The sequence below is a fragment of the Athene cunicularia genome (genome assembly GCF_003259725.1).
Source record: "Athene cunicularia isolate RWA chromosome 2 unlocalized genomic scaffold, athCun1 chr2_part1, whole genome shotgun sequence".
Taxonomy (NCBI): domain Eukaryota; kingdom Metazoa; phylum Chordata; class Aves; order Strigiformes; family Strigidae; genus Athene; species Athene cunicularia.
In genome coordinates this window covers 6,900,243-6,918,001 of record NW_020799095.1, presented here as the reverse complement: position 1 = coordinate 6,918,001, position 17,759 = coordinate 6,900,243, and the positions used below count along the sequence as shown (strand labels likewise).

At 34.9% G+C, this 17,759-nt stretch overlaps 1 protein-coding gene across 4 annotated transcripts in view; it reads left to right on the top strand.

Annotated features, from left to right (window-relative positions):
* The window catches only part of ATP2C1 (ATPase secretory pathway Ca2+ transporting 1), a 65,254-nt gene that overhangs the window by 33,113 nt on the left and 14,382 nt on the right, over window positions 1–17,759 (top strand). For all 4 annotated transcript variants that reach the window (XM_026843177.1, XM_026843179.1, XM_026843178.1 and 1 more), the window contains 13 exons: window positions 1,143–1,232; window positions 4,058–4,093; window positions 5,009–5,070; window positions 5,440–5,548; window positions 8,495–8,650; window positions 9,299–9,367; window positions 11,084–11,159; window positions 11,650–11,716; window positions 12,808–12,932; window positions 14,166–14,263; window positions 15,790–15,885; window positions 15,999–16,088; window positions 17,527–17,631. In XM_026843177.1, coding sequence (XP_026698978.1) covers window positions 1,143–1,232; window positions 4,058–4,093; window positions 5,009–5,070; window positions 5,440–5,548; window positions 8,495–8,650; window positions 9,299–9,367; window positions 11,084–11,159; window positions 11,650–11,716; window positions 12,808–12,932; window positions 14,166–14,263; window positions 15,790–15,885; window positions 15,999–16,088; window positions 17,527–17,631 — 1,179 coding nt within the window. The remainder of the gene's footprint in view (window positions 1–1,142; window positions 1,233–4,057; window positions 4,094–5,008; window positions 5,071–5,439; window positions 5,549–8,494; window positions 8,651–9,298; window positions 9,368–11,083; window positions 11,160–11,649; window positions 11,717–12,807; window positions 12,933–14,165; window positions 14,264–15,789; window positions 15,886–15,998; window positions 16,089–17,526; window positions 17,632–17,759) is intronic.

Sequence of the window (17,759 nt, the reverse complement as noted above, 5' to 3'; positions counted from 1 at the left end):
TCTGTATGTTCATATATATATATATATATATATATATATATGTATATATATATATGTGTATATATATATATATATAAAGAATATTTATTTGCATGCAGCTTCCCGAAACGGTGTGGAAGTGTCACTACTTTCTCCTGCCTACCCTTCCCACCCCCCAGCCACACAAGATATTTACAGCAAATTTTCACACAGATTTTTCTAATGAGTCTGTAACGTTAAACATTTTGGTCAATGTTTCCTGCACCTTGTCTCAGCAGCAGTGCACTTAAATTCTAGAGTAAATTCTGAAGTAATGGATGGTTAGAATAGAGAAGCTGTTTTACTTGGGCGTGACTAAAGATATTCAGCGCTCTGCAGATGATAGCAGTAAGAACATCATCACATACTAGCTGTCCTCTGGCATTAATGCTTTATTTTTTCATGTGTAGTGTCAAATTAGTCAGATACATCAGAACACTCCCAAAGAATATTATCCAAGTCTATTTTAAGTAGGAATTATTAAGATACGTATTCGCTTTGAATGTGCTCATCTGTGCTTTTATAATGTTCTTCCCTTTAATTGTAGGAATGTTCTTTTTTGTTAACACTTTGCAAAAAAATTACCATGTTAGCAACCAGCTGTCATGTAGAAGCAAGATCCTTTATTATTTTAGCCTTTAGAAATCTGAAAAAAATCATATGATCTAAAAAGAGAACTTGTATCTTGTTTTACAAGTAGTCATGAATTGAAAGTTATGAAAGACATTGCTGCATTGATAGTGGTCAGTTGTTGGGAAGGGGATCAGCCTGTTACCTCAAAGACATTTTTAATATATTTCAGGCTTGATTTTGTTTGTTTAAATAAATTTAAATAAATATAGGAGATTATTTTTTGTCTTAAAAATGTGAATCAAGAAATGTAAGAAAGAGTTTTTTACTGTTATCTATTGAATATGGTCTGTTCAAGGTCTTTGATTTAAAAAAACCACAAAATTCAAATATCTGAACTGCACAGAGTCAGATTTTCTTTGTACTGGTAGGTTAGAAATATTTTAAGTATAGAATAATGTGTTTCAAAAATAGATCCAATGTGCTTTAAGGGGTAGATAAAATGGTCTTTTCTGTTAAGAGTATTGCTGAATTACTTCTCTGTTTTATTTCAGTTTAAAAATCCCCTTATTATGCTTCTCCTGGCATCTGCAGTCATCAGTGTTTTAATGCATCAGTTTGATGATGCTGTCAGTATCACTGTGGTAAGGAACTAAAATTTTATCTTTGGGACTGCTTCAGAATGAGTGACCGCGTGTACTTTCAACATCATGTAAATGGCAGTGTGGGATGGGATCACTTTATTCTAATTAATTAATGACTTTGATTTGTATGCTGTCATTAAATCTGGTTAGTTTGTGACTGGATTTTGGGTTTTTTTTTGACTGATGGTAGTACATATCAAAATACATCAACAAATAAGTATCTGGCTGCATCTTGCATCTTTACTCTTTCATTGGTTGAAATGCCTGTCTTTAGGCATTTGTTCAGAGGAGCAATTTTTGGTGTATTTTGTGTAATCTTATCTCATCTTATGCATTAATTTCAAATTCACAGAATCACAGAATCATCAAGGTTGGAAAAGACCTTTAGGATGATCTAGTCCAACCATTAAATTGAAACCAATGTAAGCCTTCTGTGAATTTAGTTGAAAGATGTAATCTTTTAATACATTAGAAAAAAATGTAACCTGAACTATCTGGAAAGAGCAGAAGAAGGATAGAATCTGAAATAATGATTTTTTGGTAGGAGTTTGTAGTTAAATAGGGTGCTAAACTAGTGAGCCAAACATAGTACTGCTAAACATTTGTCATTGCAAATGACAGAAGAAAATTATAATCCCTTTGACCTTTGTGGGGTGATAAACAATAACTGAAAATAGTGATATCTGTATGATCAGAGGCAAGTTCTAGCTCTCTTTTGTGTTGGCTGACCTCCACACTCTCTATGTTGAGTTTTACTTTTGTAATTAACTCAAGGTAACTGGAAGTTTGCTCCTGACCTCGGAAGATAAACTGTGTGGCGTCTTTAAGAAAAACCATGCAATTTTGACTGTATAGTGTTAGTTTGGAATGGTCTGTTGTGTTCCTAAGTTGGATTTAGGTAAATTATTATGTTATGAAATGTATTTAATTATTGTGGCTGAAAGTTGAATTATTTCTTGTTGTTTTTTTTTTTTTTTTCCTTTGTTAGTTAAGTCTGTTTCCTAACCCTCTTGAGCAAGGCGGTGAGAAAAGAATAGGGCAGTTAGTGTAAGGGAGCAGTAATTTCTGCATTCCGTGCTACAACCTGAGAAGGAATCTTTCACCAGCCGCATTAATGTTAGTAGGGGTGTCTTAAAATATGGAGAAAAAGTGTGGCAGAGTTAAAGTGCATCAATTGTGGTTTCTGTCTAACTTCTGACTAGCCTACCATTTAGTCTTGTTGTTACTAATGCCTGCTTTATCACCTAGTGAATATTTGTTTTGCTTCATTTTCAGATGATAGTGCAATTTTTCTGTGACTGTATGTTTGTGCTCAGAGACTTAGCAATAAAGCTAACTTGCTGCTAGTGTTCAATGACATTTATTTCTTTTGGTGGCAATGCTGGCTTGAGCAGCTTTTACCATCTTTTTAGCTCTGCTGGTACAAATGTGTTGTAAAACCTTTTGATCTGGACTGGGAACTGATGAAAAAGAAATCACATACCTTTTTCCATTTGAAGGATATTTGCTTCTTGATGCAAGCCATTGCATGTAGACACAAGCTGAGACACTGATGTGAGACTAGGAATGCAAAGCAGTGTCAGTAGCATGAACTGTAGAAGGTAATATATTGCCCCAAAAAGAAACACATGTAGCTGTGGTGGAAATACTCCATGGAAAGATGGAATATATTTAGTTATTCCCTAATATTCAGTTGGTGAGGCTAACGTTAGTATCACAAATAAGGCAGATTTACTGGATTTGTGCTTGATTTAGTTAAGAGCTTTTCAAGAGAGATTTTTCTTGCAAAATGGTAATATCTTGGTTATTTTTTTGGCAGTTGCTCTATGTACTTTAAAGGCTTAATTAGTGGATATTGTGTTATGGTTCTGTAAGAAATCAGTGTAACAACTCAATTTGAGTAACAAATTAAGTTAATGTAACAAAATCCAATTTGAGAGTGTATTGAAGGGAAAGATGACACTTTACACAAAATCGATCTTCGTTACTTCTTGTAATAGATTCCATTCATTCACTCACGTTCACATCCCATGCTTACAAGCCCTGTGATGTTTATGTTGAACTGCTGTGACCAGGATTGTATGTGATATGGGGGACTATGAAGGCTTGCTATTGAGGTCTTACTACTTGAATTATTCCTAATGAGCAAATTTTTTTTAGCTTTTTTTATTTGGGATATTTGGCATCTTGGCTGTTCGGGGTGTATTCAGTGTTCTGTCTCACTGCTTGGGAGTACTAGACAGAGTTCCTGAGTCTTGTCTTCCTCTTATGCTCCTTGCTGAGATATTTTAGGGCTCCAGATCTGTTCTTCAGCTTGCTAACTTATCTCTAGTCTTCAATTTGATCTTAGTCTTTCTGTTATCTGGTTATTTGAATGAAACCCCATCCCTGATGCTTTGGTTAACATCAAACACATAGTTAACAAACACTGCATTCCTAACCTTTGTTCTGTTTGGAGAACACCATTCACACTTCATTCAGACCAATTTTTGTTTGCTTCGTAGATCTCTCTCCACTGCTGTTTCTTGTTCACTGTTTAGAAACAGGGAGCAGAGGAAGTTTTTCTTCATAATCATTCCCTAGTTATTAATCTTATTTTTAGTAAAATCAGGTTGAGTTCTTATACATCCCTAGAGCAGATGTAAATAATGGCTTTGCTTTTATAACAGACTTGAGGGATAGAGTGATTTTGAGCATGAGAAAGTTTGTTTTCCAAATCATATTGTTAATATGTGGTAACAACTGTGGCTGAGCAAACCCAAATATGATCACTTACTTTCATGGCCATTTGGAATTCTATCTCACCCACTTTTGTTTTCTTGCAGGCAATACTCATTGTTGTTACGGTTGCCTTCGTTCAGGTAAAACAGCTGTTGTACAAATAAAATGACTTCTTTTACGTAAACTCCTCTGTTTATAAGACTGAAATAGTTGTCTTGATGCATTGTGCTGTGAATGGTTGAGTAAAGAGCTCTGTGCTTTCATCCAAGTCTTTTACTTTTTCTAAACTGCATGGTTTGTCCTATTTATAACTGCATTGACATTTATACATCTATATTGGTATTATACTCAGCCCTAAAGGAGGACTTGTAAAGAAGCACTCAGAATAAGCAGTGTAGAAATACTTAAATATTTAGCTTCATATAAAGTAGATTTTGAAAATGTAGCTCTGACCACAATTTTGTACAGAAATTAAAAAAAAAATGGTTATCTTTAACTTTCTAAGTCATAAAGTTGTTTTCATTCTGTAAATACACAGCTTTACTCAGTGTGTGTGTGTGTGTGTGTGTGTAAACCAAAATTGCTTTGTGTTTGTACTTTGTATCTTTGCTTGCCTTAATCCTGTAATCTGTTTCTTGAGTTAGAGATGAGTTGTGTTACCTTAGTTCTCCAGAGGCTAAGAGCATGATAATGGTATTTTTGGTACTACCTTGTTAAACTGTACAACTTAATCTTGCGTCTGATTCCTGAGTTTAGAAGCATTACTGCAAATATTACAAAGATCTGAAGATATTGAAGGACCTCTGCTATTCTTTCAGAAGAAATGCATGTAGGCAAATCCTGTAAATATTTCAGTGTTTCGACTGTATTTGCTTTTTAAAGTATCTAATACAGCACTGTTGAAGGGTATCTGTTATCTGATTGTTTGGAATATTACTTTAATACAACTTTACTAATAAGATACATTTCAGTAGATGTGGATGTATCTTACTGGGTTTTAACTTTTGGCTGTTTTAAAAAGATGACCTGCTTTTTTTTTTTAAATGTGTCTGCAGGAGTACAGATCAGAAAAATCTCTCGAAGAGCTTAGTAAACTTGTGCCTCCAGAATGCCATTGGTATGTAATTACCTGTTCTTTCAGTCCTAAATTAAGTCATATTAAGTTTAATCTGAAATGAGTAAATGGAAAAAGATTTTACTGAATTTACTGCCTTTGTATCAAGCTCTTATGCTGACACAGAACATGCTTTGCTTTTTGCTCATTTTAAAGATTGTTTTATAAGCCTAAAAAATTACTCCACGTTATTACCTCTCTGAACCCTTCAAATCATGTTACTGATGTTTAACTTCTAAGATGCAAGCAGCAAATTAGAAATAACATTTTGCTGAAACCAGTAACATTGCAATGCATAGTCAACAGTGTGAATGCTTTTCTTGGACAAAATGTCAAAGACATTTGTAATGTTCTTCATGATTTTACCTACAGTGTACGAGAAGGTAGGGTGGAACATACACTTGCAAGAGATTTAGTCCCAGGTGATACAGTTTGCCTGTCAGTTGGAGACAGAGTGCCGGCTGATCTGCGATTATTTGAGGTATGTGCCTAATATTGCTTTAATCTTTAATAACTTTTCTTTTTGTGGGACAGAGGGGAAGAGGAGATAACCATTGAATACGGAAGTGCAGTAAGTGTTATTGTTTGGAATTCACAACTATTTTGAAACAGTTACTTTCCAAATGTAATTGTGCATTCTTAACAATATATGTAGTTTTCAATTGTAGGACATGAGAGGAAAAATTTTTCCAAATGTATGTAATAATGCATTCTTGAAAAATTTAGTTGTTTTTCCTCCATGTTAAACATGTAAAATTATTGTTTTCAGTGTGAATTATAAGATACTTTAGCAGCTGGTTGCAGAATTTTTTTAAGTCTTTATTTACATTAGTCTTTAGGATATAGTTTCAGTGTTCTCTGGTAAGGAATATTTAAAAAAAAAAAAGTGATATTGTGCCAGTGTAATCTTTTCTCTCTTTTTCATCAGTGTGTGTTTGTCTATCTTCCAGTTTACGAAATATTTAATTTGTAACTTTAGCACTGCTAGAAGTGCCTGAGTTGAAGCAATAGCATTATAATAGTACTGCAGATTCTCTAAAGATTAGGTGGAATGTATATATATTCGCTTTGCTTATTTTGATGGCTTTGGTTGAATAATGTCATGTTGCTTTTCTGTCAGATTGGACATGCTCAGGTTGCCCAGTATGTGGCCTATATATCATGTTAAAGTAACTTTTCTTGATATGGTGAGCTGTATACCTAGTATATCCATGGTTGATACTGGATTAATCACTGTTCATTTTATGGATAAAGCCTAAATGAACTAGTTTCTGAGGCAAATTTGTGATGTTCTTGAGAAAGTTGTCTGGATTGTCTGTTGTCAGCCTCTGTAGTGTAGTTAATACTTCAGTGAGTTTGGTTTTTGTGACTGCAAACACTTTATCCTTCCCTCAGCAATTGTATAGTCTCTGCATTGATATGAAAGTGCTGTTGCGGCAGTGTCTACTTTCTTGCTCATGAGCGTATAGCATGCTATGATAGCAGCATGATTGAATCTCTTAAAAGGAAAGCAGAAATGAAATTAGAAATTTTTAAACTGGCTGTAGCCCTACAGTAGATGAAAACTTGTGCCATCCTTATCTCAACTACTCTTGCAGATCATTTGAAAATAAGAGCATGCCATCTTATTTTCATCTTGTCTCTACTGGGCATTATTATGGGGTGGTGGATTTAAAATAAAAATATGTATGAGACTATCTTATCAGAGAAAGAACTAGATCTCTTCTGCATATTCTGGTTGATACTGTCCTGGAAAATTGTAGAAATGGTAATTAGGCACTGTTTACTTCCTGAAGCCTTTCATATATCTGAGAAGTTGTTTCTTCACTGGTCTAATCTTGTGGAGGCAATCTTGTTTTCCAAAACATATTTGAAGACCTTTTCTGGCCCAGGTTTTCTGGTCTAGGTTTTTTGTATGTTAATGAGTGGTCCATCAAGTTTTGTGGTGATCTTCTCTAAAGCCAGAATATTACATCAAGAGCTAACATACCTATAACAGTGTAGGCTTTAAACACAACTCCCTTTGGCAGTGATAAGTGTTTCAGATCTGGTGACTGAATCTGAACAGTAATAAAGTGGCACTTCATCCCTGTTTCAGCTTGGAGTTTGAGGAATACACTACAAATACAAAATTACTACAGAACTTTCTGGAGCTAATAACTCTTTATGGCTTTGATTGAAAGATGCATTGCATTTTTTGACAAGTGTGTCTATTCCTTTATTGAGACAGCATCCCTCTTTTAAAAATTGGTACTGCACTGGTCACTATTTCAGAGAATAGCAGGAGTTAGAGGGGTTTGACTGATTAGAAGGCACTTTAGTAAAGGTACTGTCCTCTCTAGCACTGACTAAAGTATTTTTGACCTAGCAGCCTGTGTTCATTGTGTTGTTTAGCTAGAACTGGAGTGCATCAGAGTTATCATGCCACTTAAAAAACCCAAACAAACAAAACACCAAAAAACCCTCAACTTGAACCTTGGAGTGATCCGCTGTACTGTGGTGGTACAGAATGTATCATAACTGATCTTGTTTACTCCTGTAAGTGATACCCTTTCAAAGAGTTTTGGCAATTCAGTTTTATTATACATCCTTAATACTGTTTTTCTTGAGAAGGTTATCTTGAAATTTAGCGATATGGTCACCAATAGTGGCTTTATACTTTTTAATGATGCAAAATTATTTTCCTTAGATTCTGTGAGCAAAATTTTATGATTCAGGCTTTGGCTTTGTTCAAGACCTGTTAAAGTCAGTATGTTAATATGTACGAATTGATGTCAGCTGGGGAAAGACATTTCTCTTCATTTTATATTTTGATAAGTTATTTTTTGTTTCGCATTATATTTGTAGAACACACATTTGATTTTCTTCATCTGTCATCTGATTAATACAGACCAATTAATTTTTAGCTTTTCCTTCTCTAACGGCCCCCACATGCTGCCAACTACAAAAATAAAACCTAAACCAAAAAAAGGCACTTTCTCTTCCTCTAGTCTGTGTGACTGTTGTCTGAATAGCATTTTTCTATAGAGAATTTGTGAACAAAAACCACTGTATGAAATGGCTCTTGTTAGAGAGTTCTTAATGGACTGTGGGAGGGACAGAGGAAGGGTTGAGAAGATAACATGTGTGTGCACTTGCATTCTAAGTTAATTATTTTGTTTGGTGACTGAATGCATCACAGCTGCAACTTCTTAAATGTTTTATAGAAAAATAATTGTGGACGTAAAATTATAAGTAAACATTGTCTCTTCAAAGAGAGCTTGTTGCATTGCTTCAATATTCTGTAGGAGTGCTTGTTGCTTTGTTGATCCTTAAAATATGGTCGATATTGACATGGCTTCTTACCATATGAATAAACTGGATTCTATTAAAACTTCCAGCTACTTATAAAAGATTGTCATACTTTCTACCTATTTTGTTTTCAAAGGCTGTGGACCTCTCTATTGATGAATCCAGTCTCACGGGTGAGACAGCTCCTTGCTCTAAATCTACAGCTCCTCAGCCAGCAGCAACCAGTGGAGACCTTACTTCTAGGAGCAATATTGCTTTCATGGGAACATTGGTCAGATGTGGAAAAGCAAAGGTAAAATCATTATGGATAGGGAAGAATATTTTCCACATTTCAACAATTTGAAGACAGTTCTTTTTAAAGTTCACCTACCAGTTGAGAAATGTTTTTAATGACTACATATATTGAGTTTTCTGAAACAATAGAAATGGAAAGTTTTACTGGAAATACAGAAGACTTTACTCTGAAACACTGCAGATCATTTCTCATTGGTACTTTTTCAGACACAAGTTTAACAAAACTAATCTGGGGCCTGGAGAGCTCAAATTTATGGGGAGTAGATGATGTGGAAGTCTTCTGTCTAGGATGTGGTATTTTGTTTCTAGAACTACATTCACGTGTTTGAAAATCTGTAAGTGAAAATACAGTTGGGGCTAAAGTTAGATAGGTGTTACCCTTTTTAAGTTCCATTACTGGTAGTTGCTAAGTACTTTAGCAGTGCTTAGAACAGCCATTTGTTTCACGGAGTCAAAATGTTTCTTAGCAAAACTATTCCCTACTTCTGCCAAGAGTTAATTTCATAAACAAAACTGATACAATTGTAGCAGGCTAAACAGCATTTGCCCACTGTTTGAGTCAAAGCTGTCAAGAGCAACTGCTAACATTAACAATTAAACTTCAGATTTGAATTGGCTTTATTTTTGTGGGTTTTTTTCTTTTTAGGGGATAGTTATTGGAACAGGAGAAAACTCTGAATTTGGGGAGGTTTTCAAAATGATGCAAGCAGAAGAGGTAAGAGTGACTATTTAGAACCAAAGTTGTATATTATGTAAGTGCATATTTTATTCACAAAAATTTTGCATTTATTCCATAGGAACTTAGTTAAGCTTAATATATGCTTTTAATATTTTTCTTTCCTCTAGTGAAACAAATCCAAGCTCTTGAACATGAAAATTATAATTGACTTCAGTGCCACAAAATACCCATAGCTGACCTAAAAATATTAACTGTGAAAATAATATTCTGAAACTGTTCAGTGGAACAAATGTCATTGCAATTTATGGAAGCGTATTTTTTTCAAGTGGAAGTATGTTTGTGTAAATGGGATTTGTATGATAGATTTGTGTGCTGCAGGTACAGGACTGTGCTTTCCTTTGATTAGCAGTGTATTTTGAGGTTATGCATGTCTCCTGCTGCTTCATGATCTTTTATAAGCTCCCTTTGACTCTTGTATATCAAACTCCCACAATTGCAGTACAGTGATCCTCATGGTGTATCTGGGGTCTTCTAGTTGCTTCTCTGGCTGCCTGACCAATGTAGGATCATGAGGAGACAGTCTGTCTCCAGCTCTCTGGACATGATCAGGCATGGTATAGGCAGCACTTTTTCCCCAGATGTTACATTTCTGAATTCTCCAAAACAGAGCAACTAAGGGCATTAAATGTGTCAGAAGTGCGTCACCAGCCTCATGTTAGCTGCAGTGCCTTACTACACCTTTCAAGGGAATACTGGTGTCCAGTCACCAAAGTGGACTCCACTTTAATACATATGTGAGGAAAATATGATCATCTATTCAGTAATATTTAGTTTGTATTCTAACAAGTGAAATTATTACTGTAAAAAAAACCCCAAACATACAAGAAAACCCTGTGTGAGCATTCTACATCAACAATATTCTGAAATATCAGAGTATTGTAGTGTTATTTTTGATGTTTGTATTACAGTAAACTAATTTTAATAGTAAAGTTTGTAGGTAAGAGCAAATCAGTTGATACCAGCTTTCTCATATAGAGTGAACACCCTTTTTACATAACTTATTGAACAAAGATGATTTTTACAATGGCTCTGTCTTCCTTTTTTTTGCATTGCTTTCTGCAGTGTAGTCCACCATTATATTACTGTTAAAACCCCAATTTACTGACATCTAGTGTAAAAATTCACTTTCCTGTTGTTGGCTTTTTGTTTCTTCATTAAAATCTTTCTATGCCTTTTTTCTTTGGCACTAGATTGTCTAAATATTTCCATAGTTTTCAGTTGGCTAAATTGCATTTTCTGCAGATGATTAACAAATTCATTTTGAAATATAATTGGCCTTTCAGGGCTCTAATGCCTCTGTCTTGAAAAGTCAGTTTTATTCTTGCTATTAAGAACTTTTTAGTCTTTGAAGAAGTGCACTGGCTTTTAGTCAACATGGTTGGTTTTTTTTTTAAAATAAAATCTTTGCTATGACCTTTCGTACTAGATTTGCTGTAGACATCAAAAAGCTCCCAAAGAATATTTCTAATAAATTTTTCATTTCATTCAAGTGTTCTTGAATCTTCTTGCATTCTATGCAAGAATGGAACAGAGTAGTCTGTTTTCACAAAGTGAACATCTGGGAACATAGTGTGTAACTGCATCTTATTCACTGACATTGTCTTGAAATTTGTACATCTGAAGTGATATGTGATATAGTTCATGCTTTTTGACCTGTGCTTGTTAACTGCTGCATATTTACCATTCATCAAGGCTCCAAAGACACCTCTGCAGAAGAGCATGGATCTCTTGGGAAAACAGCTTTCCTTGTATTCCTTTGGTATAATAGGTAAGTGAATTTATGTAAAAGAATTACAGATTATTAGGTAATTTAAAGTAATGTGCAGGCTTGGGAAAGTGGAAGGCTTGATCTCTCCTTTAAAATAGTTTGACTCCTCCTTTTATTGGTAATTTTGAAAGATTACTAAAATGACATTACTTTCATCATAAGGGTGTTTACTTGCTTCTTCATGCAAACATACTGTTCTAACTTTTTGTCTCTAACTGCTTCCTTTTAAGTTGCAATGTGTCTTGTATTCTGATTTGGGGTGTGCATAAGGGAGTCCCTTGCTGTTGGTAGGATTGGGCAATTTCACTGGCAGAAACTTTCTTCACCTTTGCTATACTAATGGAATCATGCTTTGACAGTGAAAAAAATAATAGATTTTTATAGGTAGCACAATGATAAGCTTGGTTTTGGCTATTTGAGTTATCTTGTCCCCATGAGGCTACAGTACATGCTGGTTTTATATTTACCATGATGACTGTTTTCTTTATAGGAGTTATCATGCTGGTTGGCTGGTTGCAAGGAAAGCATATTCTTGATATGTTCACAATTGGTGTGAGGTAAGATTTTGGTTTTCAAATAGTGTAGGTCATGCATGACAGCAAGTGCTTGAAAGCTAGTGATGTATATTATAATGTGCTTGCACACAGACTCTGCTTTTAAGTTCACATAAGTAATTAAAAACAGACTTTTCACTGTAAAAAAGCAAATTCATACTCATTTCTAATGATATAGTATGTTCTTGACAGTCTCTTAAACTGCATTTGTATGGTGATTTTGGACTGTCTTGTGAAACATCTGCGAACAGACAATAGAGTTGCACTGTTTGAATTTCTGTCACTGAGTAAATAAAGTGGCATTAGACAAAACTAAGTAACGAAGCCGTGTCATGTACTTCATTAGCTTGTTTTCCGGCATATTATGGAAACTTAATCCCATGTGGTGTCTGCTGAGAATAACGCTGAATTTAGAAGATCTAATTCTGTACTCCTAGAAAAGTCACCGAGTTGCTAATTACATGAACAGTGCATAAAGCAGAAGTGTTTCTTTAAATGACAGGATCAGACTCTGGAGGTCTACCCTTTTGGAGAGGGTGAAAAAAAGGCACCAGGAACTGCATCTTTGAGCACTGTGTAATGAGTTATTGTGATGTTGTTTACACTGTTATCAGTTCATTTTATTTGTTTTTTAAATGACCTTCTGTGCCATTCCCACACTTAGCTGGCTGCCACATCATGACCTGCAGGTAACAGCTGTGGATCAGTGGTCACTTGAAGTGGTGGGATTTCCCAGTTCTGTTTAGTGCTGACTACTTTTATTCTTCACATTCTGGGCAGCTTTGCACAGTTCTAATCAGTGTTTTATACAGGCAAAACAGATGTACAATTGATTTCTACCTTCCCCAACTTTTCTTCATACTTTTGTATAAGTAATGAGTAGAAATGTCTAAGTTACTGCATTTTGTTACTGTCTTCAGTATCTTATAATGAACGGTAAAGAACTAGAATCACACAGTAGCTGCTTCCTTTCACTTTTTAGCCTCAGTGAGGAGACAGCTACAGAAACAGTGTTCTGAAGTGTAAATGCATCATTACTGTGAATTTGTGTATGATGTTCTAAGACAAGATTTGTATATTTACTTTCATTACAGTTTGGCTGTAGCTGCAATCCCTGAAGGACTCCCTATTGTGGTAACAGTGACATTGGCCCTTGGTGTGATGAGAATGGTGAAGAAACGGGCTATTGTAAAAAAACTGCCTATTGTTGAAACTTTAGGTATGACTAGACTATCTTAAAGATAGTATTTTGATACAGATGTTAGGAAATGAACGCAAATATTGATGACTAATAGTTAAAATAAAGCAGGTCTGCTGGCAATGTGGTGGCATCTTTAAAACATTTAAAATTGAATGCATTTTACAGAGGATTAAAGTTTGTTTTTGTGGGTCTTCTACTTTTTTAAAATTTAACTGAAATAAACAGTCTTTCAGTTAATAGCATGCCACACTAGCAATACTCTAAATTTTGTGAGTGATTAGATGTATGCAGGACTCTTTATACTTGTTTGCTCTAAGATATTCTTGTTAAATAAGACTTGTAAAATGTCTTTGAAACTAAATTTTTGGTGTAAATTTAGGAATGATGCTGATGCTGACAGTTGGAAACGAATCCAAATTTTAATGTTAGAAAAAGCTTTGTAATCATAATGCGCATTCAGGATGTTATGCTGCTCATATTAAAGCTTAAAATAATTTATAAACATTAAAGTTTTAAAAACATTCTGTACACAGTTTGTCAAACATCTAAAGCACAGGACATGGAAAAGAAATAGAAATACTAATTTAAATAATTCTGCTGCATCTGAATTTCTTTGAAGACTGGAAATAGTTTTTGCAGGGCCTCTATCAGAGTTTCATTAGTGTCACAAAGTGCTTTGTTGCTTCTCCAATTCATGCTATCATGTCCAAAAACGTCAAGATACTGCAACACTTTCAAAATACTCTTTTTTCTGACTTAAAAAAGCATATGCAAATTTCATATTTCTGTAACCTTTTCCATCTTATTCAAATTTTCAGGTTTAATAGTAAGTCACACTTGTGTGACAAGTGTTGTGTAGTGTTAGATAGTTGTCTAGTGTTAGATGTTGCACTTTTTGATAAAGAAGAATGACTGCTGTAAAACATGCTCTTAACTTTCCTCATCACCAGGAGTTGCAATTGACATTTTAGTAATGTTGTTTGAGATATAGTGGAATAAAATGGAGAGGTAGGGAGTGGAAACGTTTCAGGTTAGTTGTGAATTTTGGATTTTAATTAGCTTTCTTGATTTATTGAACAAACGAGAATAATTCATTAATAGTTGAAAATTGGCTGCTTTTGTTAAATCTAATTTTTTTTTCACAAAGACAGTTGCAGTATTTATAGAAATTTGCTTGTCTTGAATATTTTTGTTCTTAGTTATATTATTCTAAATAAGCATTGTCTTATAAATGTTAATTGGTTATTTCAGGTTGTTGCAACATAATTTGTTCAGATAAAACTGGAACTCTGACAAAGAATGAAATGACTGTTACTCATATCTTTACTTCAGATGGACAGCATGCTGAGGTTTGTAGTGAGACTCTCAGACTTCAGTTTTCCTTTTTGCTTTGTTGTATCAGCTGAAACATGCTTGAGTATACTGCAGGTAAAGCATCAGTTAAGAAAGCATAAGTTAGTTGCATCAAATTCCTGTTCCTCAACTTCCAGCTAATTCTGTTCTTGAGTTCATTTAGTATTGCAGGCTTTGAGTTGTGTTATCCAGGATTTCTCTGGTTAAAGGCAAGCTTTTTGTATGTTATGTTAAGTCCTTAAATCTCTTGATGGCTGTAGGCCACAATAAAAGACAGATGCTGAAATACAGTACGAAGACAAGTTGCGAGATTGTGGGTTTTTTCAGTACAGAAGGTTGAGGCTATTCTGCCGTTGCAGGTACCTAAAAATTAAAGTTGCATGTTACAAACATTTTAAATATGGATATCCAGCTTTTGGCTAAAAGGCAATTTACTGTGTGAACCCTTCATACTGAATATATACTGTCATTTTTGCTTTTTTTTGTAATGGATGGAGTTGGAAGTAAGAGCAGGACATGAAACGGTGGTTGTTGAGTTTGGGGAGTTCCTGCAAAGACTCAAGTAAATGCACAAAAGAGGAGCAAAAGCAGCAGGAATGGAAAAGCAGCAAGGTGTGGAACTAGATGTGGTTTCATGGAGTTTAAACTTAAATATAATTTCTTAAGTTCTGAAACTCATCTTGATAAGGGTTTTTTCCACATTACAGTTAACAGAGCATCTTGTTATTGATTTTTATAAGCCTAAGCACTTTTATTCTTTTTTCTATTATTTACCTATGTTTGCTTATATATACTGGTAACTATTTTTTCTACTCTTTGAATTCTATAGGAATACATAATAGCTTTTTCTTTACTAATAGCACAATTTGTTTACATCTGGTCCAAGTCAGCTTCTTTTTCTGAATTGAAAGAGAACTTGAAATGGCTGTAAAATGTATTAGCTGTTAATACTGTAGATGTGAAGACTTTTTTAGGATCCTGGTGGGATGCCTGGTTTTGTGCACTAAAACCACAATTACTGTTTTTAACAGCTCTCTGAGGTCTCAGCTGAGAGTCTGTTCAACTATGATTTTTTTTTTTTTTTTTTTTCTTCTTACTGGATGAAAGTAGGACTCTGCTCTGTACTTCCATTCTGCTGCAGGGGGTATGCATTATTAACCAGGATAAAGGCAAATAGGAGGAAAAAACTAGAAAGCAAAATAAAGAAGAAAAATGTGCCTAATACTGTAAGGTAACAAAATAAACTGCATTTATGCAAAGGAATAAAATTGCTACTTTTTGGAAAAAAAAAAAAGTCTCTAATATATTTCCTTGAACTTGCTTGTGTTCAGAGTTTTTAATTCCTTAATCTAGTACCTGCTACATTAGAAGCTGAGTAGGAGAACCCATTCACACTGAGTGAAATCAGTCATCATGAATGGCCTTTTAAAATTTTTCTGTAGTTTCTAGTAAAAAGTTGAGATTAAAACAGTTTATGAACCTGGTGAACATTGCATACTACCTTTGGCTGTTTGTTTTGCAGGTTACTGGAGTAGGCTATAACAGGTTTGGAGACGTGATGCTCGATGGTGAAGTTATTCATGGTTATAACAACCCATCTATTAGCAAAATTGTTGAGGTAAGAGATCTCGGCATAGAGAGCCGAGTTTTAATTGATGATGTAGCACAAAGAGCTTTGTATGGCATTTACTTTGTGTTCTGTTTTCTCCCCTTTCCTTCCTCATCTTTTAGGCTGGTTGTGTGTGCAATGATGCTTTGATTAGAAACAACACGTTAATGGGGAAGCCTACAGAAGGGGCTTTAATCGCACTTGCAATGAAGGTGTGTACTTACTTGATAGTGCTTTTTGGGTTCATGTCAGATGGGAAATGTGTAGAAATAAGTTGTGGGTTTGGTTTTTTCTTTTCTCATTTTCTTCTCCTTTGGGTCTCCTAGATTTGTATGGCAACTGCTAGTCTCCTGTGTTTCTTATCCGTGGAAATATTTGGGCATTCTGAAAGATGGGAGAAAATTATTTAGAACTTAAGTAAAACCTTTATTTTAATCTTTTTGGATTTAGTACTGTGTTTTTACTGCCACAGGCTAATTTACCTGTTGATTATTGATTGTATAGTCTCTTTCCCAGTTTTTATCAGAAGCAGTAAGAAGTTGATAACTAATGTACCGGTCATTACAGCATTAGAGTGCCCTTTAAATGCAGGGCATGGATAACTTGAATTGTGGACACTCTGATTAAATGTTTTGGATGTTTTTTGGTTTTTTTTTTACAATGCTGTGACACACCCATTATACCTACTGAGAAATGTGGCAACGCATCTTAGCACTTGATTTTTTTTTCATGATGGTGACTAAACTCAAAAACATTGAAAGATGAATAAATTACAGTCTCTCTCCCTGAGTAATTGAGGCTTGAGATGTAACTGTGTTGCTGAGACTCATTCCAAGTCCCCAGTCTTTGACTGGAAAGGATCAGAGTGATAATTATTTTGGCAAGAGCCCATAGAAACTGAGAATAAGGGTCTTTCACATGTGTTGCTGGAAAGGGAGGAAGTGAAGGAATTGTGAAGCTCTAAGTACTAAAAATGGCTTACAGCAGGCTGCTGCTTCTGCCTCTTCTTTAATTGGCACTTTGCCTTGGTTAAGGGTAAAGCATGGAATGCTGTGAGTTGCATCAGGGGTGGAGAGAGAAGAGCATTTGAAATTAAATGCATTTTATCTGGAGTCTTCATGGTTAGTTTTAGATTATATGTTTGGGTGATTCTAAGCACTAAAAAGTCATTTCAGATTGGATCGTGCAAACTTAAAATCAGTGACTTACCTTCTCCAGACTTTGCCACAGTCTTGTGTTACAATTTTATAGGACCTTCTAGCAGAGAAATTATAATAGAAGAAAATAAAAAAATGCCTTGGGGCAATAGACATGTTTTGTCAAAGAGATACCTTGCTAGCCATTGCAAGACTTGTGCTCGTGGATGGTCACACTCTACAAAGTATTTCAAGATCTGTGGATTGAAGATAGTGTATAGCGTTAAATGGTCTGATTTATGCCGAAGCCTGAAAGAAACTTCTAGGTTCTTTCAGCGCTAAATTGTCAGAAGTTTGTCTGAATTGGAACAGTGGGCTCAAAAGCAACTTTTGAGATAAAACTATTTTTTACCTAAGTAATGATTGTTAACTAAAATGTCTCAAGTCAACAAATTGCATAGCTGTTTGAAAAGAAAAGGTCCTGACATTGTGGTGGTACTTCTGTTTTTTACAGATGGGTTTAGATGGACTCCAGGAAGACTACATAAGGAAGGCTGAATATCCCTTCAGCTCAGAACAAAAATGGATGGCTGTTAAATGTGTTCACAGAACGCAGCAGGTGAACTTCAATCACTGTTTCCTTGTGCGCTGGCTCTGTAGAGCTGGTTATCTATCTTGCTTAATATCCTTATTTTTCACTTCAGAAGCTATAGCAGGCTGGTAGTAGTGCAGAGTCCTGGCAATATG